Here is a 23,153-nt window from a genome sequence, read left to right on the forward strand (position 1 = left end):
TGTTAAATGAAAAATCGCTCTACTATATATATATTAATGTTTTCAGTTGTCTTGCCTCAATTTAGTGTTTCTCCAGTTGTGAAAGCAAAATCATGATTGCATTGAAACTATTGGCTGTTGTCGCTATAGCCTTTTTGGCTGAAGGTAAATTTTTACTTTTTTTAATACGACTTTTTATACTTAACTACTATTATTGAACCCGATGGCGCGTTTTCACTAAAGCTCTGTGCTCCACTTAGGGGTTCAAGAATATTATACTTTGAGCACGTAAAGGTTGGAATAAATTCATTTTCTTGTGAATGGATGATTTTGGAAAAAATCCCGAAAAAGGTCAATTTTTATTTTTAAATTACGACTTTTTGGCATATATATCATACTAGTGACGTCACCATCTGGGCGTGATGGCGTCATCGATGATTTTTTTAAATGAGAATAGGGGTTGTGTGATAGCTCATTTCAAAAGGTGATTCAATTCTCTATTCAGTAATATAAACATTATCATAATTATTTATACAGGGTGTCAAAAAATTTTTTTTGGATTAAATTTATTGACATAAAAAGAAGAATGTATGTAATTTATTTAGTTCAAAATACATTTTACTGCTCTCAGAAAACTGAAAATAATATTTATTTGAAAAATAATCATTGCTTTTCGCTTAAATTAAATGTACAAACTGCCACGAGGCTGGTGGGTGACCGCTTTCATATTGAATTTAAGCAAAAAACAATATTCATTTGCAAATAAACATTTTTTCCTGTTTTCTGATAGCAGTAAAATGTATTTTGAATTAAATAAATTACACACATTCTTCTTTTTATGTCAATAAATTTATTTCAAAAATTTTTTTTGGACACCCTGTATAGATAATTATATTAATGTTTTTATTACTGAATAGAGAATTGAATTACCCTTCAAATGAGCTACCACACGACCCCTATTCTTATTTAAAAAATCCTCGATGGCGTCATCACCCCCAGATGGGTGACGTCACTAGTATGATATACCAGTAAGTCGTAATTTTAAAATAAAAATTGACTTGTTTTGGAATTTTTTTTCAAAATCGTCCGTTCTCGAGAAAATGAATTTATTCCAACCTTCACGTGCTAACTGTATATTATACAGTGCACTGGAATAAGTGTTACCCCCCCCCCCTTATTAACTTATTTATTTTTAGCACATAAGCAAAACGCTCGGACAGGTTGATTTTTAAAATAATTATAGTATATTATAGCATCAATGTTTCGAACTTTACGCGATCCCTCTTCAGGCGACAGGCATTGATTTTTTTAAAACGGAAAAGTACATCATGTGACACCTCATTTAATATATTTTGAAATACTGATGTATTTTGTATTTTGTATTGTATTTTGTACTGATGTATTTTGTATACTGATGTGTATGAAACATGTATATATTACTTTAATCCGTTTTGAGACAGTAGAAGCACAATTTCGGTCGAATTATTTTTAAATGCATTAATTTTTTTCGAATCCTGAAAAAACCAATAAGTATTTTTGAAAAATTTAAACGCAGAATGGAATAATACAGTATTATCGATGGTCGAAAGTCCCTGAGGCCCTTTTATAATGTTTATTTTAATAAGTCGCAGAGGTGGAAAAAGAGAAAATTTAGTCTGATTTTTAATTTCAAATATATCATTCAAAGGCAACTTATTGTTTACTCTAAGGGACAATTTGACTTTGGTTATAATATAATTAAAATTTTTCAAAAATGCTTATTAGTTTTCCTAGGATTCGAAAAGAATAAATGCGTTTAAAAAGAATTCAACCGAAATTTTGCACCTACGCTCTAAAAAAGGATTAAACTAATATACATTTTTGTAATCTGTATTTCAAAATCTTTTAAACGAGGTGTCACATGATGTACTTTCCCATTTAAAAAAATCAAAGTTATGCCTGTCACTTGAAGAGGGATAGCGTAAAGTTCAAAACATTGATGCTATTATATACTATGATTATTTTAAAAGTCGACCTGTCCAAGCGTTTTGCTTATGTGTTAAAAAGAAATAAGTTAATATGGGGGGTGGGGTAACACTTATTTCAGCGCACTGTATAATATATTATTATTAATCGAATATTGTGATATTGTTCTTAATATTGTTTTCGAAATGACAGTACATCACCTAGAAGACTTTCTGCCTCTTTTTTTATCCTACACATTTTATGTGATATTTGATTATTTTCAGATGTATCTTCACCATGTGAAGGTTCTTTAGGATGCTTCCTCTCCATCCTATCTCTGCTGTTCTTATTTTCTCAGATACTCCTGTCATGGTGTTATACATTTTTCTTTTTGATTTAATACAGATGTTCTTATCCCACAGCACCAACTTCAATTTTCGTATGCAGTCTCTTGTTTGTACTAGTTTGTTTTCTATATCTTCTTTAGTTCTTCCTTTGTTTGATATTATAAAACCTAAATACTTGTACTTGTTTGTTGCTTTGATTTGTTTAGCTTCGTTTTATATCCAGCTCTTTTATTTCTGTATTCTCCATTTTTAGATATCTAGTTTTCTTTAAGTTTTATTTTCATTCCATTCTTTGTATATTCCTGTTCCAGTTTTCTCATTATAAAGCTGAGGTCATCTTCGTCTTGTGCGATCACTATTATTTGGTCGTCAGCAAAATTTAGGGTATATAGGTATTCGTTTCTTACTGGTATGCACATTCTTTCACACTTCCTTTTCCATGGTTTAATGGTTTTTTTCAGGAATATTTTGAACAGGGTAGGGGATGTGGACTAGCCCTGTAGCTATCACCTCTTTACCTTTTTTATATTACTATTTAATATACCTATCTATCTATATACTACAAAGACTAATGGTCCAAACTTATTAATAATAACAAAGTACAAAAAACTCGAAGAAGTAAAACAAAGTTTTTTATTAAAATGGTCATAATTGGACGCGTTTCGGCCCAGCAAGGGCCATATCAGCAAAAAAAAGTACAGGAACATAACATCAAGAAGTGACCTACAATGTAATATTATAAAGAATCAAACGTGAGAATTTTAGTATGTGGTGACAACGCCCACCTCATTTATGGAACTTACCAGAACAGGAACGAGGAAGAATAAAATAGTTTAAAAGACACATATTGTTACAAAAACATTCATCCGTATTTGCTGTTAAGCGATTTTATGATACAATGTTAAAATCGCTTAACAGCCAATACGGATGAATTTTTTTGTAACAGTAGGTAGGTATGTGTCTTTTAAACTAGTTGATTCTTCTTCCTTCCTGTTCTGGTAAGTTCCTTAACTGAGGTGGGTGTTGTCACCACATGCTAAAATTCTCACGTTTTATTCTTTGTAATATTACATTGTAGGTCAATTCTTGATGTTGTGTGCCTTACTTTTTTTGCTGATGATGGCTCTTCCATGATTTTTCATGATGATGGTCCAATTTTGACCTTTTTAATAAAAAACTTTGTGGTACTTCTTCGAGTTTTTTGTACTTTGTTACCTCGAGACCACATTTTTGTGAAATATGGATACTTCTCTTCATGTTTATTAATAACAATTTTAAAATATAATTCTTTGCAGCTTCTGACTTGGACTCAGGCTATAGGATCATGTCCTGTGCTAAAAGAGCAATCACCAACGGAGTTCCAGAACTGAATATCCCAAGTCACAGTCCTGTTTATATCACCCGCAACTTTTCATGGAGTGGAGATATAGGAGTTGCAAGGTACTCTATGTTTTTTATACAGAAAATCCGTCTTTTTCTCGTTTTCTTGAGACTGTTTTCATGTCACATGAACTTACATTTCAAACTTCTGAGAACGAAAAAAAAGACACGGGAAAGTCTAAAATTTACACCTCACTTCCCGCCTATTCAACATGGCAAAATTCAAATGAACACTTGGTACCGATTTATATTCAGCTAGGAGATGCAGCTCAAAACAACTATTTAGAGCTACTGCCTCAAAAATTAAAATAGCTATGATGATTGCCAACCTCCGTAGCGGAGATGGCACCTGAAGAAGAAGAAGGAGTAAAATAAATACAGAATAATTCGCTGGTAAACGAAATCAAGAGACGTATTATATTTCAGTTCGTTCAGAGAGCGCCATAAAGACCCTTACCAGTTTCACTCTCATTCAGTGTTGCCAATCGCATTTCTCTAGATTATCCGATGATCGCTGGAAAAATATCCGATTTGTCACGAAAAGGTACGCTAGGTCAAAAATTATTCTGTTATTAAAATCAATGTTGCCAATGTTATTCTTTTAGTACCCTTAACAACCATCAAATAAAAAAAAATCCGTTGTTCGTACGCCAATCAGTTGATTGTAATCAATTATCATTATGATAATTAAAATAATTAATTGATTAATTAATTATTAATTATCAATTAACGTAAAAATTATTAACATAATTAATTAATTAATCAATTAACCTCATAATTGTACTCAATTATGTTTTCGGCAACCCAATCAAAGTTGACATTGACAGTAATTAAATATTTGATAATGATCAGTTGATTCCATTTCTGATTAGCTTTCGAAAAACCGGCCGTTTAATCTACTGGATTATTTGTTTCACAGTTTAAAAATTTTCGTTTATAAATGAAAATCTCATATCCTAGCTGGTTACCTAATTCATGTATGTAAATACTATTATATTATTCGTATTTTGTATTATCGTAAGTGGTAAATTCTAAATAAATAAATAAATCTAAATATTTCATTATTTGGATCGTGATATTTATTATAATTATTTAAGTAAAAAAACACTTTTAAATATTATTTTATTAAAATGTGATAACTACCTACAACTAGGTACTAGAAAAATAAATAATAAATAAATCAATACAAAAAAACTACAGCTACATTAATAGCATAGGCGCAAAATTTCTGGCCAATGCTTTTAAAATGCATTATTTTTTCGAGTCCTGAGGAAGCTAATAAGTATTATTTAAAAATTTACACGCAGAATGAAATATTACATTATTACCGAGGGCCGAAAATCCCTGAAGACTTCTATAATTTCTATTCTAATAAGTTACAGGGGTGAAAGGAAAAGAGAGTATTGAGTGTGATTTTTAATTTCAAATATCTCATTCAAAAGAAACATTTTGTTTATTCTAAGGGACTTTCGGCCCTCGGTAATAACGTAATCTTTCATTCTGCGTTCAAATTTTTCAAAAATATTTATTAGTTTTCTCAGGATTTGCAAAAAAATGAATACGTTTAAAGATTATTGGTCCGAAATTTTGCGCCTACGCTCTTTTAACAACTAAAGATTTATTACAACTAAAACAATAGAAATGTATTTGACAGTCTTGTAGTTATTAAGATATCAAGTTTATTATCCATAATACTACAATATTATCCATTTTTATAGGCAAACAATTTGAAGAATTTTTGAGTTAATTAGTAGATATCTAGATATTACTAATTTCAAATAAGTAGATTTTTCTAAAACAACTATTCCAAATGCATTTTTCTGCACAATTTTATGTTAACAAACTTAATATTTTCTCACAGAATAACTGATCGTAGTGTGCAGAAATGTGACGTTTCTGTGCCGGAAAGTTTTTTTCTGCATAGTACCATTATATTTCTCAAAAATATGATAAATATAATTAGGTATAACATGTTTTGATGAAATGGTTTTGTTTAAGATATTAAATTTGACAGAACTTTACAAAAAAAAAAACGATTTAACTACATCTCATGTCAGGGGCGACCCGTCGGGGTAGGCAAGGTAGGCGCCGCCTACCCTCTTCAAATGTAGTACAATAATATAAATTATTAATATAAATTACTTATTTCAAAATTGTAATTTATAAATTTTGACACAATATCTACAATAAAATAGCAAAAATTATCCAAATTATTTTTAAAAATATCCAAAAAATTTTCTCCGTAGTTATAATTATTGTACGCTCCTTGTAGTATCAGTAGTACTGTATAGATTCTATATTCTCCTTGGTCAAGCACTCGGGAACGTAGCCTGAAATAGAACGACGCCAACACCGAATTGACATGCGATCTCTCTCTGTTTACGCGAGCAGGCCTGCTGCAGGCCGGCGGATTTTGAACGGGCGGATAGGCACAGAGTCTTATAGCCGGACCTACAAAATTTTATCAGTTGCTTCTCTTGTGTCTTGTGAAACTGTTTTAAAATAATTGTTTTTTGATTTTGGCTGTTATTAGTAGGTTAAGTATTGAATAAAACTAGGTAGGACAATTTAAATTTGTTTATGAAAACTGAATAATGTGTTATTAGATTATATAGATAATTAAAAATTTAAAGCGAGGTTACTTGTTAACTTATCAATTTATTCGAATAGTAAATTATTATTTGATACATAAATAAAATAAGTAATATTTGACGTTGTTGAAACGTAGGTGTTTTAGTTTTATTGATGGAAAAACTTTAGTCATCGAATATGAATATTTTAAACGATGTAATATGCAGTTTGATCGAGACGCCTTTTTCAAGGCGCCAAAATCAAGAAAGATTAGTAATTATTTCAATGGGCCGGCCTTTACAAAATTTAACAATTTTATCCACAGATAAGACAAAAGACAATCAACCATTTTCGAGATAGTTTAAAACAATATAGTATGAAAATCATAAATGGCTAAGCGGAAGTTATTTTAAAAATTCACTTTTCTGTTGGCCTTCTCTGTTGCTCTCAAATTTGAAGCAAAATGTTTGGGTGAGTCAGGGATATTCAGATTTGAAAAATTTATCAGCTAGTGTAAAAAAACATGAATCTTCGAAAGAACATTTAAACAATTGCTTAGATTTAAAACGGTTAGAAAAAAATAAACAAACTACTGACAGTGCTTTCGCTGGACATATTTCTCTATCTAATAAGATATATAATGAAGAAGTTGAAAAAGATTGAAGAAGTTGAAGAAATTGATGTTACAATTCTTTTAGCAAAACAAGAACTTACATTTCGCGGTCGTGATGAGAGCCATAAGTCTTCAAACATGGGTAATTTTAAAGAAATTTTTAATTTAGTAGTTAAACGCGATCAGGAAATCCAGGATCATGTTAAAAAATAGAAGGGGTGTTCACGGGTTTGTCAAAAACAATACAAAATGATTTAATAGATTGTCTTGCCGATTACGTAAAAAATGAAATTTCAACAGAAATTAATGAAAGTCAATTTTTTTCTATACTAGCTGACGATACTACTGATATAACCGAAAAATCACAGTGTATTGTAACAATCCGTGTTGTTAACAAAGTTGGTCAGGTAACAGAAAGATTTTTAGAGTTTTTTAATGTTAGCGATAATAGATCTGCAGACGCTCTATATAGTTTAATTTCAAACGTGCTTGAGCCATATGATTACAAAAATAAATTAGTTGCTCAATTTTACGATGGTGCAAGTGTAATGGCTGGCTCTTTAAACGGATTACAATCAAAAAAATTAAAGTAGATGCTCCAAAAGCAATTTTTACACATTGTTGCGCTCATCGATTACATTTAGTATTGCAAGACGGCTCAAAATGTATTACAAACTGTAGGATATTTTTTGTCGCCTACCCGAAGTATATGTGTAGCCTACCCGCATACTGAGGTCACGAGCCGCCACTGTCTCATGTCCGAGAAATCTAGAAAATTCGCTATTTTAACACATTATTTTAGAACTTTACATTTGGTATTCTACAAATGACTACCTTATTCTGAGTAACGTTATATATTTTGTGTACATCTGTGGTTAAAGTGTAGAAAAATATAGAACCTGTAAGGCAGGTGATATTAGTCTTAATTATCGGATAGAAATTAAATTATTTATTATTTATTAAATTATTAACTGTTTTATTTTACAATTTTATTCTTAATAAACATTTTATAATTATCAATTAACCAATAAGGATTTAGCAATCTCAGCAAGATACGTCGAATGAAGTATGGTGGAAATCCGGGACCAACTCTCCTAGAATTTTTATTCAAAATTGTTCCAATATTACAATGTATATGTTACAATATTTTTTTTTCATTATTTGATTTGGTCTAAAACAAATTCAATATTATATTTCAATATCCACACGCTGGTAAAAATTTTTACCCACCTTAACATTTTTATTAACCCAAACTTATTTCAACAGACGTTTACTTAAGCACTGCACTGCACTACATAAAATGAAAATAAAACTAAATCGTGCGTGAATTAGATTTCATAAATTTAAAGAATAAAAACTAAAAACTCGTAAATAACATCGGACGGCAGACGGTTTTTGAAATTTGGATTAGTATGCTTTAAGTGGACGCACCTGTGCATTTAAATTCTAAACAAAAGAATTGGCACATGTCCCTTTTGTCAAAAGATGAAAGTATCGGATGTCACTAACATTCATCCAGTATAAAAATTTGGGTGGAACCAAACAAAATTAATGTGTTGTTGGTGTTGGGAATATATGAATGAGAAAGTTTTAATCGATGGTAGACACACTGAAAAATATCCGCAAATATCCGATTTATTTAAAGATACGAAGAAGATACGACAACTCTCAAAAAGGTACGCAAATCGGATAATTATCCGCCGATTGGCAACACTGCTCTCATTAAACTATCTATATGACTAATGCTTTTTTAAATATTTGCTTATATATTTCCTTTTATCTTTTGTGGCTTGCTTTTTATTACTGTATGTTTTTTGTTTATATTTTTTATCTAGTTTTTTCTCCTCATCTATAACATTTCTACTTTAATTTTCTTCCTTTCTTATATCTGCTGAAGTTTATCTCGGGTTATCGATTTTCTAATTTCTCAATAGTAATTTTTAATTTGCAGTTTTGTTTATTGTTCCTTAAAGTTTTTGTAGATTTCATCCAGAGTTCCCCTATAATACTTTCTTCTTGAATAACAACAACATTTAATTATTATTTTTTTGCGGCATCTGCTGGTATGGTTCGTCTGCTATAACTTTTCCCATGCGTCACGATTCATTTTCAAACAAATTAAGTCAAAACATAACGTGAAACGTACACCGATGTGTGTAGTATATAGCATACAGTATACAAAATGTATACACACATCGACGTTCATTGCACTTTATGTTTTGACTTAATTAGTTCGAAAATGATTCGTGACGCATGGGAAAAGTTGTAGCGAACGAATAATATTTAGGGATACTCCTTCAAAAGTTCATGTAACGTTTTATTGTCTTATTAATATTGTCATAATCATATTTACTCAATCCTTTACTTTTCTCTATTTTTGACATATTTTAAAATTATATAATTAAATTTATGTCATAAGTACCTATGTGAGGTTGGTCATACAGCTCACCATCTCTGTTCAGTCCTCCCTTTTTAAAACATCTACCTAAAACACCTATCTGACTAATATAATAAACTTTATGCTGTTTATCATAAATGGTTATGTATTATTTAATTGTTTACTTATTTTTATTTTTAAATGTAAATAATTGCTCTAAAAAAGGTTAAAAATGAACAATGTGCTTATCCAAAATTTTAATATATACCTAATATCTTAGATCAATATTGACAAAACTATTGATTATTTATATTGATCTAGATGAATATAAAGACTAACACATATAATTTTATTTAGTGCTTCATTCGACTTCCATGATTTCATTTGGGATGGTCTTCCACAATGGAATTTGACTGCAACACAAATCAACAAGGACTCCGACCCTTATGCAGTATTTGACTTTGATCTCTCCTGGAAATGGATGAACATCTCTGGATTATTCAACGTTACAAACAATATTTTTTACTTTTTCTATATTTTTTTAGGGGGAGGGGGCTACCGACTTTCCCCACACTTTGTTATGTTGTTGTAATGCAAAAAAGAACTCTCTTAATTTTTTTTTAGATTTTTAAGCCCAAAGGCCCCTTCCGTCAGCCTTAAAAGCCCCCCAAAAAACCCTTTTTAACGTATTTTGAAGAATTTTTTTCTCTGGCCCTTCTTCACCAAAATTTATTTGAAAAACGTCATGTTTTAGTTCCCGATGCCTACTTTTTACCAAAAATGACCATTCTCAAACCGCTATTATACTGTAGCTTTTTAGATTTTCACATATCAAGAATTAATTTCACAATATCCGTTTTTGTTTAAGATTTCAAGGACGAAAGCCATTCCCACTTTTAGGGTTGAAATTTTATATGCACAAATTTTGTCTCTCTAAAAATTAAAATTGAAGAATGTTAAGTTCTATGTTTGTATCAAAAAGATTTGGTACCTGACTCTATAAAAAGAATTTGAGTAGAACTGAAAATAGATATTTCTTGCTTAAAAGATCTAGATTTTTTGATGGATGGTTGCCAACTCTATTAGAGTAAATAACCTCTGAACTTTTTTTTATGTACCATGTCCTTTCATAACGTTGGTTAGTTCCATCAGAGCTATCTTAATTTTATTCACTGCCACCCTGAATAGCATGCTTGTATCAACACAATAATTATCAATCTCGCAAGTTCTTCAACCATAAGGTTCTTCTTCGTCCTGGACTGAGTTTGTCAGCTATTTTTCCTTGCATACTATTTTGCAGCAACCTATATTTGAGACATCTCATTACATATCCAAGATACTCCAGCTTTCCCTGCTTGATGCTTTTTATAATTTGAGTAGTCCTGCTGAGACGTTCTAGTATTGTGCCACCCAAGAACTGATTTAAAAGTCATTCTTTTAAAGCACCACATTTCGAAAGGCTCAAGGCGATTTAGATCGATTTTATTCACAGTCCAGGACTCGACACCATAAAGTAGGACCGAGGACACGTAGCAGCGAAATAGGCGGATCCTCAATCCCAATTTTAGGTCTCTGTTACACAACACCTTGGACATTCTTCTAAAAGCGGCTCTGGCCTGTTCTATCCTAAATCTAATTTCGCCGTGACTTTCTGCGTTACAATTAATTTGCTGTTCGAGGTAAACGATTTTATCAACTTATTTAAGTTTGGTATTATTTACATAGATGGTTTTATAGTCTGTTGTTTACTTATTATAAGTATTTTGTTTTTTCGTATGTTCAGATCAGTAGTGTTTGCAGATCTTCTTGACTAGAAGCTAGGAGTACTGTATCGACCGTATATCGCAAATTATTGATGACTTTACCGTTCACAATAATTATTCCTTCTTTTTTTCAGAAAGTACATTTCTGAAAATTCTTTCGGAGTAAACGTTAAAAAGCAGGGGCGACAAGAGGCATCCCTGCCTCTTTTAATATTAAGAGCTTGTGATTCCACACCATCTACTAAACCTGATGTTGTTTGATTCCAGTATTTTGCAATTATTCGAACATCTCTGCCGCCCAAGCCAATATATATTAGAACTTCGATCAATACAGAGAGCTTAACACGATCGAATACCTTTTGGAAGTCAACAAAACAACAGTATATGTCTACAAATATGTCTCGACATCTTTGAGCAAATACGTTCATCCCAAACAATGCTTCTCTCCTTCCAAACCCGTTACGGAAACCAAACTGTGTGTCACTTAGGTATTTCTCTCATTTTATTGTAGATACGACCATGTATTACCTTCAGAAAAATTTTCAATAAATGGTTTAACAAACTGATAGTTCTATAATCAGCAAAGGTTTTTGCTGTTGTCATCTTAGATAGAGTTATGAGCAATGAATTGGACCAACCATTAGGTAGTGGTCCGTTGGTATAAATGGTATTGAAGAACGAAGTTATAGCCTCTAAAACATTCCAATCATTTATAAGCTTGTATATTTCCGTTGGAATTTCATCAGGAAATGGCGCTTTGCCATATTTTGATGATTGTATAGCTTTTATTACCTCTGAGCGTGTTATTAGCGGTCCGTCGCAGTTAGTAATCTCCGGAGGTGAATTATTCCTAGCATCTTTGAATAGGTTCGTAACGTAACCTCTGAATAAAGAAGGAAACTACCTGTATTTCAAAATGTTTAAAACGTAAAAAATTTATTTTTAAAAATAGAAAAATAGACGGTTTCGTTTTGATTTAAATCTGTCTCCTGCCATCCCCCGATAGCGCTATTTCTAGATCTACCTGTTGTCAAGTAGGCTATGCAAGAAGAAAAATTTACATCTAAACTTCCGTATTTCTCGGTTTAAAATAAAATTATTTATACCGGAGTAAGGTTAGATCGCCCTCTAACGGGGAATAAGTGAAATGAATGTCGACTCGATTCAAGTTTTCTGTTAACCCAGATATGAAAATATCAAAAGGCACCGCTAGGAAAATATTCCAAAAATGCGATTCAGAGAACCTATATGAAAAGATTCTTTGTACTCTCATACAGAGTATGGCATTAGTAAAAATAGAAAAATAGACGGTTTCGTTTTGATTTAAATCTGTCTCGCCATCCCCCGATAGCGCTATTTCTAGGTCTACCTGTTGTCAAGGAGGCTATGCAAGAAGACAACTTACATCAAAACTTCAGTATTTCTCGGTATAAAATAAAATTATTTATACCGGAGTATACTCCGGTATAAATACATCAAAAAATTTACATCAAAACTTTCGTATTTCTCGATATAAAATAAAACTATTTATACCGGAGTATACTCCGGTATAATTAGTTTTATTTTATACCGAGAAATACGGAAGTTTCGATGTAAATTTGTCTTCCTGCATAGCCTCCTTGACAACAGATAGACCTAGAAATAGCGCTATCGGGGGATGGCGAGACAGATTTAAATCAAAACGAAACCGTCTATTTTTCTATTTTTACTAATGCCATACTCTGTATGAGAGTACAAAGACTCTTTTCTCATAGGTTATCTGAATCGCATTTTTGAAATATTTTCCTAGCGGTGCCTTTTGATATTTTCATATCTGGGTTAACAGAAAACTTGAATCGAGTCGACATTCATTTCAATTTATTTTTAGATTTGAATGGACCAATTCACACTGGAAAGGAAGGATCAACGTAACCAAACCATATTTCAACCTCACCCAAGAGGTTAACGATGCCCAAATTAAATGGACTGTAGAGCACCTTGATGTAATTTTAAAATAATTTTATGACTTTAAGTTTCCCTATGAGAAGAACTATGTATATTTAACTCAGAAAACTAACTTTGAATTTGATTCGCGATCTCACGTCTTCTTATTCAAGTGCCATCTCCGCGACAGAGGTCGGCAATCATCATAGCTATTCGGACTTTAGATACGGCTGCTCTGAAAACTTAATTTGATTTACATCCGTACCATTTTCTCAGGTTGGGCAGCCACGATATTCTGCGTCTCCCTAGGCTTGTTTGTTCTTGAATATTTCCCTTCATAATAAATTAGTGCAAGTTGTATCTTTCTCCACGTCCAATATATCCGAGATATTCTAATTTTCTTCTTTTGATGGTATTTAAGATTTCCATTTCTTCATTTATCTTTCTCAGAACCTCTTTTTTGTGACGTGTTCTGTCCACGATATTTTCAAAATTCTTCTCTACACCCACAGCTCGAATGATTCTAGTTTTTCATTACGCCACATTCAAGGTCAAAGCTCCCATTCCATCAAAAATTCTAGAAAACGTAGAACCTAGCCAACCTAACTGTAAGCTCCAACTTCAAACCTCTTGTACAGAGGACTTTTCTCATGTTGTTAAAATTTGCTCTAGCCTTTTATATTCTGATTTTGATTTCCTGGAAGTAATCACCTGTGGAGTTGATCATTGTTCCAAGATATGCATTGCATATTGATCGACTCGTTCGACATTCAATCCGTTTATGAAGAGATTCTCGCTATTTTTTGTGTTTTCGATATTCTTATAAACTTCGTCTTCTTGACGTTCATTGTTAGACCGTATTCTTATCGAAATTCCGCTATTCTGGTTACCAGCCTCTGAAGATCCTCATTATTTTCGTAGAAATATAAAACAAAGAATAAAAATAGCAAATTTAGAGCGAATTTTTTCATATGTTTTTATGAGCGATTATTAGTGATTGCACCAAATAGAGCGAACAATAGCTTAAATAACTACAGAACTAGAACTACAGTAGACTGTTAGTAGGTATTATTTGAAAATCGCAAAGAACCTTTTATGACCTTAGATCACCTTAGAAACACCTTAGATTTTAGATCATTTAATATTCAACAAATCTTTGGTGTAACTCAATTTTGTTGTATAGTAAATTAAAAAGCCACAAGAAAATCTGATTAACTCTTGATATTTTTCAGACAACGGTAAAAGGTCTTGGTATCTGGAACGGACCCGTTGAAGCAACTTTTGGCACAGGTATCATTACAGCATTGAATTCCGGATTGATCGGTAACACCGTTGGTGAATTCATCAAAATGAGACTAAACACAATCTGGTGGAGCACTGGAAAGATTTGGGACTTGGTCCACTGGTGTTATGATTCACAATTGTGATTATTTTAAACCTAACCTTGTGTAATTCTCTTTAAATAAAAATACTCTTTAAATTTAATATAATTTATTTCATAATCATCCCTTTCGCTACAGCGTTACAGGAATGCCTCGGCTTTCATAAGTATTTTTCGTGGAATAAAATACCTAAAAAATAATATATCTCCAGGAAGTGATCTAAATCTCCAAATATATAAAATAATACTGAAAGCGTGAAATGAGCAGTGGCGGCTTGTCCTAAGAGGCAGGTGAGGCAGTGCCTCACCGGTATATCAATCGACTATTTACTTTATTTCGTTGTTTTATAATCAGTTATTTAAATATAATTTAGCTTTTTGAAATTTCCTAAACACCTTTATTTTTATGAAAAAAATTAAAATCGTACGGTCCTGACTCTTTATCTTCTTATATACCCATCTTCCACGTGCCATTCCAACTTTCTCAAATCATTACCGTTGAAGCATGCCTCATACCATCTGCAACAGTATGGGGCAACGCCAACAGTAAAACCGGAAAAATTTGAAAAATGTTCCACCGACTCTAGGAACAAAATTCATCCTACCTTGAGGCATACCGCGGGCTCCGCGCAACGGAATAGGAATAGCCGAACGGCCTCAGGCTTCGCGGAACGGAATGGGAATAGCCGAACTGAAATGACTGAATAGTTCAAGCACAAGTCTATTGCAGATCATAGCTTTCTATGTACACGCGGTATATACGAATGGATTATTATATTTTAGAAGTTTATGGATATGCATTTAAAACAGTGTTCATTTTAAATCATTATTCATCATCACCTAAAATATTGTTCTGAAGCTATTTCTTTGTGGCATTTATAATATTTAATTATTCTAAATGAGAGATAAGATTATACAATTTAACTTAAAAAATTATTTTATTAACGTTTCCACTTCCACATCGAACGCTTACATACAGAAGTAGGTTTTCTATGAATACTATACAATATGCACTTCTCTCACTAGGTACTTACATACATTCAAAACGAACAATTTCTCAGACTGTGAGATAAGTCGGCCATTGCATGGTAACATGCACAATACAAACACAAATATGTTTGTCAAATAAAATGTGTCAAATCAAAACTTACCAGGAATTACCTTTCAAAATTGTTCAAATATAACTGGTAACTATAATTTTAAATCAATAAAAGTATATAAATAATAGGAATATTAAATACTTACATATGTGTATAATATGTATTTTATTTCAATTTTGGCATATAATCTACATCAAAGCACCTAAATTATTTAATTTTGAAGTTTGAACTCTTGACAAAAACGCATCCATAGAAAAAGTACAGTGTACAATACGTGAGAAAACGACATATTTCTCCCTCTCTTGATTTGCGGCACTTGCCTCCTACATCGGCTCATGCCAACAAACTTCTGCGCTCGTGAGAAATATGTCTTTCTTCTCTCTTGTTGTACAATATACTATTTTAAGTGTTTCAAAAATGTTGTATTTTGTGTTTTTTTTTGTAAAATATATAACTACATAATAAATTATTTTTCTTTATTTATTTGTTACATTTACATAAAAAAAGTTGTTTTTAAATATTTCAAAAATGTTGTATGATATGGTTGTACCATATTATTATTATTTGAGAAAAAAATTTTGAGAAGAATACATGGCCCAGTGATGACAGAAACAGGGGAATATAGAAGGCTCATGAACCATGAAATAATAAATATAACTGAAGGAGAAGATATAGTAAAATTCATTAAAGCACAAAGACTCAGATGGTTTGGACACACACAAAGAAGAGGGGTAGAAGAACTGATCAGGAAGATAGTGAACTGGAGACCAGTAACAAATAGACCAAGAGGAAGACCAAAAAGATTATATATAGCGAACCAACTCTAGCACAACACACTAAACTGCAGAGATTACGGTGGGCAGGGCACGTGGTCCGCATGCATGAGAATAGAATCCCCAGAAAATTGCTGAATGCAAGAATGCAGGGAAGAAGACCTGTTGGAAGACCTAAAAAGAGATGGGAAGACGAAGTCGATGAGGATGCCAGGAGGTTCCTGATTGTTTAATTTATAATACATTTTTTAAGTCCAAAATTATCTTCAAATTTATTACGTAAATTAAAAAAATTAAGCGTCGTTTAGAGAAAAAAATTACCTTCCAAATGAGGTGCCACTCGACCACACTTGCTATTTAAAAAAAAGTGGGGGTCGATGCGGGGCAGTAGGGGGTTACATTTGAGGGCATGAATTTTGCATGAAAATGCGTCCCCCTTCCATTAAAAATTTTGTAAAATTTCCATTTTTGTAAAATTTTTTTGAACATACTTATTCAAATCAGAGTGAGCAAAAGATTTAAGCGAATAATATTGCAACATGATTCCCACAGCGTTAGCTCATTCCCCATATCTTCCACGATTTTTGAAAAAAACGCACACTCTTGTTATGTAGAATTTGGTTTTCAATATGGAATTGGAATTCAAAATAACTCTCTGCACTGAGGCTGAAAGCATTTGAGTCGATTGCATTCACTGGAAAAGTTTTAGAGAACTAATCGACAGCAAATATTTCTTGAGGATTTTTTGTCCGGAATTCTTTGTGGAGATATTTTGAATAAAAAATTTTTGTATAAGTATTATTTGTCCGGTACTGTTTGTGTGGATTTTTTGTTCGGGGATTATTTGTCCGGGGATTTTTGTGGGGATTTTTTGTCCGGGGATTATTTGTCTGGGTATTTCTTGTCCAGGGATAATTTGTGAGGATTTTTTGTCCGGGACTATTGGTCCTAGCGTTATGACGTCACAAAATCTACCTTCTGGCCATTAAAGAGAAGCTAATGATATTAATAAAATCCCTCAGGTGTAGTGTGCCTCACCACCTTATACTATCACGAGCCGCCCCTGGAAATGAGGAACAAATGTCGAAAAAGTGGTGTACTGGAATCGTTTGCTCGCTTCACAAAAATGGTTATCAATTGGAATGTAGAAACTATAGGGGAATAACCCTCCTTAATACAGCATACAAAATATTTTCAAGTATCTTATATGGTCGCCTAAGTGCGTATCAAGAGGCGCTTCTTAATGAATATCAAAGTACTTTTAGGCCTGGTCGATCAACAACAGACCAGATCATTGTGCTAAGGCAAATACTGAGAAAAAAAACCAATGAATTCAATATCGACACATACCATCTATTCGTATATTTTAAATCGGCCTATGATAGTGCCCTAAGAAATAAATTGTACGGAGCAGTGGATGCATTTCGCATCTCCGATAAACTGATAAAATTGGTTAAAGCCACAATGCATAAAGTTGTTTGCAAAGTCGAAATACAGGGCGAACAATCAGAGGTGATTGAAATGCATGATGATAGGCTGCCACACGGAGATGCGCTGGCGTGTCTCTTTTTCAACAAAGCTCTGGAAAAGGCGGTCAGAGATGCCCGAATAGACAACAGAGGAAAGATTTTAAATAAAAATCCCAAATTTTGATACATACAGATGATGTGGGCCTAGTTGCCCGCACAACACGCAAGCTAGAAGCAGGGCCTATTTTACCACTAGGCCCATGAGGCCCCTGCCTCGGGCCAGCATTTTAATGGGGCCCGAAAACATCACTAAAAGAAATTTTTTATTGAAAAAACAAAATAAATTTTCAAAATTATTTCATTTTACGAACAGGAAATGATAAATGATAGCAAATTAGGTTAGAATGATATTCATAAACCGTAAGTCCATAAACCATTCTTAAACCATAAACCATCATAAAACTGCAATAGATTGCCTTGTCGGCACCAATAACAATAAGCAAAATTTATACACCACTCCGAAGAAATAACAAGAGGTAGGATCAAAAAGAGCTATTGTCACGTATTGTCATATTTATTTAAAATGCACTTTTAAATTTAATATTTAGTTTGATGTTTATTGCCGTTTAATGCAAAGCTAAGGTATTGCTTGCTTGTATGTATTAATTTTCATAGGTCGGGATCCCGCGTATGGAAAAAGAGTTGATTAATAGCAAGGTGAAAATTTTTTAATAGCTTAAAGTAGTTTAGTCGGACAAACTTTGATGTATGAGACCACTGGAACAGGGGAAGTTTTAATTGTGGAACAGGTTAAAACTTTAAAACGCCCAGACTACGAAAACGTCCCATGTATTTTGTCGGACTGAACTTCCAATTAATTTGTTACCCTTTCATTAAACTGTCCTGCAAAATCAGGCTGCTATTTATCACCAACTGGGCATTTTAATGAGTGGAATACGTAGGACATGTCAAATGACAGGAATTATGACAGGTGACAAATAGCACTCTGATTTTTTGCATGAGAGTTTAATGAAAGGGTAACAAATCAATTGGAAATTCTGTCCGACAAAATACATGGCACGTTTTCGTGGTCTGACGTTCCAAATTTTTAAATTGTTCCACAATTAAAACTTTCCCTGTTCCAGTGTTCCCATAAATCAAAGTTTGTCCGACTAGACACTCTTAAGCTATTAACAAATTTTCAGCTTGCTATTAATCAACTTTTTTTCATACGCGGGATCCAGACCTATCAATCCTGTGCATTAGTTGTTTTATTAAATTTCTTTAAACACTTAGTTTTCTTATCTAAGTAATCGTTTCGTTATTAACATGAGTTACAATCATTTAAGTGACAGTGAAAAACGAAAAAAGCAAAAATTAAGAGAACAGAAACGGCAGGCACAAAAAGATGCAATATTATCTTATTTTACACCTCAAAACAGTGCGCAAAATGGAAGTTCGTCCTCCCATTATGTCATTTTTCTTCTTATTCTATGGCACTACAACGCAAATTGAGCCTTGGCCTCCTTTATTTTTTGACTCCACACTTTTTCATCTGTGGCTGCTCTTATCCATACACGGACTTCTCACAGGTGCTAGTATTCTCCTCAGTACTTTCCTTTCGAATGTGTCGAGTTTGTTTTTGGATGTTTTTTTCAGGACCCATACCTCACTGCTATAGCATGCTATTAGTAGAATTAAGGTTTTATAGATTCTCATCTTTGTATTTCGGTAGACACTTTTAGACCGAAATATATTGGAGAGGGCTAAATAAGCTCTATTTGCCTGCGGTATTATTTTCCGCATTTCTCCATCTTCTGATCTGTCGGCATATATTTTTACTCCCAGGTATGTAAACTTTTCAATCGTTGCAATGTCATCTTCAGATATAATGTTTTGTGGGGCTATATTTTTTCTTGACGTCTGTATCATTGTATTTGTTTTTTCTATGTTAATTTCCAGACGTTTGCTTGTTCCTGTTGATGTTCCACTCATAATATTAATATCATCGGCATAAGAAGCCAATTAAACGGTTCTGTTGGTCAGGAGGTTTCCTCGTCCAGTTTGCATTCACCTAACCGCATACTCCAGTGTCAGGTTAACAATGATGCCAGCCCATCTCCTTGCTTCAATCCCTGCGAGACTTTGAAAAAGTCTCTTCGGTGGTTTTGTACTCGTACATATACAGAGAGAGTCTGTAAAGTGGAATAAATTCAATATCTCAAATACTAATTGTTTTTTTTGGAAAATGCTCAGACCCGTCGATTAGTATTTCAAATTGTCCTTTTTGACATTCAATAAAAATGTATACAGGGTGTCCCAATTTAGAGATATGACGTCATCGTCGATTTTCTTAAATGGCAACACTGTCATTTTGATAGCTAATTTGATAGGGTTTGTAAAGTTATACATAACTGCAAAATATCAAATTTTTATTCTCTACCATTTACAAGATAATAGAAAATAACAAAGTTATATCTGTAATTTGGAATATATTCAATAATTAAAATACTAACTGTTTTTTTGAAAAATGCTCAGACCCGTCGATTAGTATATCAAATTGTCATTTTTGACATATAATAATAATGTATACAGGGTGTCCCAATTTAGAGATATGACGTCATCGTTGATTTTCTTAAATGGCAACACTATCATTTTGATAGCTATTTTGATAGCGTGTGTAAAGTTATACACATCTGAAAAATTTCAAAATTTTATTCCCTACCATTTACAAGATAATAAAAAATAACAAAGTTATGAAGAACAAGAAGTAATCAAATAATAATTGAATTTATTTATTTCAATTAAGCAAATGCTCGTAACGTTGCCCATTGACAATTTGACAATAATTGAGGGCAACATTATGAGTTTTTGCTTAATTTATTGAAATAATTAAATTCAATTATTAGTTGATTACTTCTTTTTCGTAACTTTGTTATTTTTTATTATCATCTAAATGGTAGAGAATACAAATTTGAAATTTTGCAGTTGTGTATAACTTTACACACCCTATCAAAATAGCTATCAAAATGACAGTGTTGCCATTTAAGAAAATCAACGATGACGTCATATCTCTAAATTGGGACACCCTGTATACATTATTATTATATGTCAAAAATGACAATTTGATATACTAATCGACGGGTCTGAGCATTTTTCAAAAAAACAGTTAGTATTTTAATTATTGAATATATTCCAAATTACAGATATAACTTTGTTATTTTCTATTATCTTGTAAATGGTAGAGAATAAAAATTTGATATTTTGCAGTTATGTATAACTTTACAAACCCTATCAAATTAGCTATCAAAATGACAGTGTTGCCATTTAAGAAAATCGACGATGACGTCATATCTCTAAATTGGGACACCCTGTATACATTTTTATTGAATGTCAAAAAGGACAATTTGAAATACTAATCGACGGGTCTGAGCATTTTCCAAAAAAACAATTAGTATTTGAGATATTGAATTTATTCCACTTTACAGACTCTCTCTGTATATACTCGATAGTAGACATATAGTTTATTGTAGAAAGAAACCAGGTTAAATATATTATAATGATAGAAAAATCGTATGGCGTACTTTTCGTTTACTACAGAAATGCAGTTTATATCCAGACATATACATATCTCGAAAGTTAGTTAACATGACTCGAGTCCCTTTCTGAAATAAGCTGTTCATACAGTATAGTCTGTTCTTTTTGACTAAGTCGTATGCCTGTTTGAAGTCTACAAATATGTTGTGAACATGAATGCCGCGTCCCATGATTTGCTCAAGACCTGCTTGACTGTAAATATTTGATCCATTGTCGATGTTCCCCGTCTGCAGCCCGTCTGATACTCTCCAATTAATATTTTCTACTAGTGGTTGGAGCCGCTGGTTTATATATACTTACTTGAGGACTTTTTAATAATATGCTATATGCTGTACATAGTAGAGAAATTCCACGATAGTTTTTGCACTTTAAACAATTCAACAATGTTAAATATAAATTTTATTTATTTTTAATAAAAATTTAAATTTCTGGTGCAACTATCTTTCTATTAAATAATTAATATATTTAAAAAAATATTATTATTACAATTAAATTTTTGTTAGGGGCCCGAAAATTATGTATTGCCTCGTGTCTGATTTGAAGTAAAATAGGCTCTGGCTAGAAGAACTGTATGCCACCTTCTCAAATGCCTCAAAAATATGGGCCTGCAAGTAAATAAGGAGAAAACTAAGATGATGGCATCAACACTTTACAATAGAGCCAGAAACATCGGTCACCAATTCACGGTTAATAACTCTACCTTTGAAGTGGTGGAAAAATTAACATACTTATGTTTTCTGGTCACCAAGGAGAACGTCATGACGGAATAAGTCAAGCGAAGGATAATCCTAGCTAACAAATGCTATTTTGGACTGAGTAGACCTTTGAGAAGCGGAAACTTAGGCCAAACAACAAAAATAACCATATGGTGTCATCTGTGAAAATGGTGTTTGGAGGAAGAGATACAACTACGAGTTATACCACAGGAACACTAAGTTGGGAAGGACATCTAGCAAAATCACAGCAGAAAACCCCTTCTCACAACCTGTAGGAAGTAGAAATAGGGGTAGGCCAAAACTTAAATGAAAGGATGGTTTAGATGCGGATGGTAGAAAAATAGGCGCAGCAAACTGGCAACAGTTTTCAATGGATAGAACTGACTAGCGTAATAGACTTGGGAAGGTTATTTTATAGGGCTGTAGTACCCTTGATGATGATGAAGTTCAATCCAACCACTGTTAATAGTTGAATGCAACAATTGTCCTAGTATCCTCATCCCCATTCCTACCCATCTATGTATTTAAGTTTTCTCTTACTTCTAACATTCCAGATAACTAAGTTTTTCGGGCATTTGATGTTTTATTCAACCACGTAAGTCCAGTATTATATTGGATTTGGAATTTTGTAAATAAGTAGTGAGTTTGTGATTTTACACCTTATCACAGTTTTTTCTGCTAATAATTGTGTTCTCAGCTTTAAAAGAGCTTTCACAGTTTCTACTCGCAACGGTTTAATGGGAGAAGATGTTATTGTATCAATCATCATCATCATCAGTGGCGTTATAGCTCTTTATGAGCCAAAACCTCCTTCAAAACAATCCTTCATTCGCCCCTGTCTGTAGCAACTCTTCTCCATGCTTTAATTCTAATAGATTTTAGGTCGTTCTCTAAGTTGTCTTGGTATCTAAGTCTCGGTCTTCCTCTTGCTCGTTGTCTTATCGGCTCTTTTGGTCAAAAACTTTTCTGACTAGGTATGGCATTTTCCTCTCGCCTGATTACATGCCCTATCCGTCTAATGCGTGCTACCTTAATGAATTTTACAACGTCAGTTTCTCCAAAACTTCTATACAACTCAAAGTTGTAACGTCTGCGCCACAAACTTTGTTCTTTTATTCATCCATATAATCTTCTTAGAATTTTTCTCTCAAAACGTTTGAGCGCGAGCACAATTGTTCTTTTAATTTCTACACTGACGTTGTTATCTTTAGTTAACAAGG

General features: G+C 32.7%; 2 protein-coding genes across 3 annotated transcripts in view; both read left to right on the forward strand.

Annotated features, from left to right (window-relative positions):
* The window catches only part of LOC126883882 (uncharacterized), a 70,356-nt gene extending 55,969 nt beyond the window's left edge, over positions 1-14,387 (forward strand). The window contains exons 4-5 of one of the 2 annotated variants that reach the window (XM_050649579.1): positions 12,842-12,956; positions 14,130-14,387. In XM_050649579.1, the coding sequence (XP_050505536.1) occupies positions 12,842-12,956; positions 14,130-14,324 (310 nt within the window). In that variant the 3' untranslated portion in view covers positions 14,325-14,387. The remainder of the gene's footprint in view (positions 1-12,841; positions 12,957-14,129) is intronic. The other variant, XM_050649578.1, reaches the window with a different exon arrangement.
* On the forward strand, positions 46-12,914 carry LOC114328148 (uncharacterized). The gene is made up of 3 exons (XM_028276926.2): positions 46-144; positions 3,566-3,710; positions 9,569-12,914. The coding sequence occupies exons 1-3, from the start codon at positions 93-95 to the stop codon at positions 9,801-9,803; spliced, it is 432 nt and encodes a 143-aa protein (XP_028132727.1). The 5' UTR covers positions 46-92; the 3' UTR covers positions 9,804-12,914.
* Positions 14,388-23,153: the final 8,766 nt, after the last annotated feature.

This window comes from Diabrotica virgifera, chromosome 4 (genome assembly GCF_917563875.1).
Source record: "Diabrotica virgifera virgifera chromosome 4, PGI_DIABVI_V3a".
Lineage (NCBI taxonomy): Eukaryota > Metazoa > Arthropoda > Insecta > Coleoptera > Chrysomelidae > Diabrotica > Diabrotica virgifera.

Coding starts and splice junctions, on each gene's coding strand:
- LOC114328148 (XM_028276926.2), top strand. CDS start 93: ATGATTGCATTGAAACTATTGGCTGTTGTCGCTATAGCCTTTTTGGCT. Junction 145..3,565: donor TATAGCCTTTTTGGCTGAAG/GTAAATTTTTAC, acceptor AATTCTTTGCAG/CTTCTGACTTGGACTCAGGC. Junction 3,711..9,568: donor GGAGATATAGGAGTTGCAAG/GTACTCTATGTT, acceptor AATTTTATTTAG/TGCTTCATTCGACTTCCATG.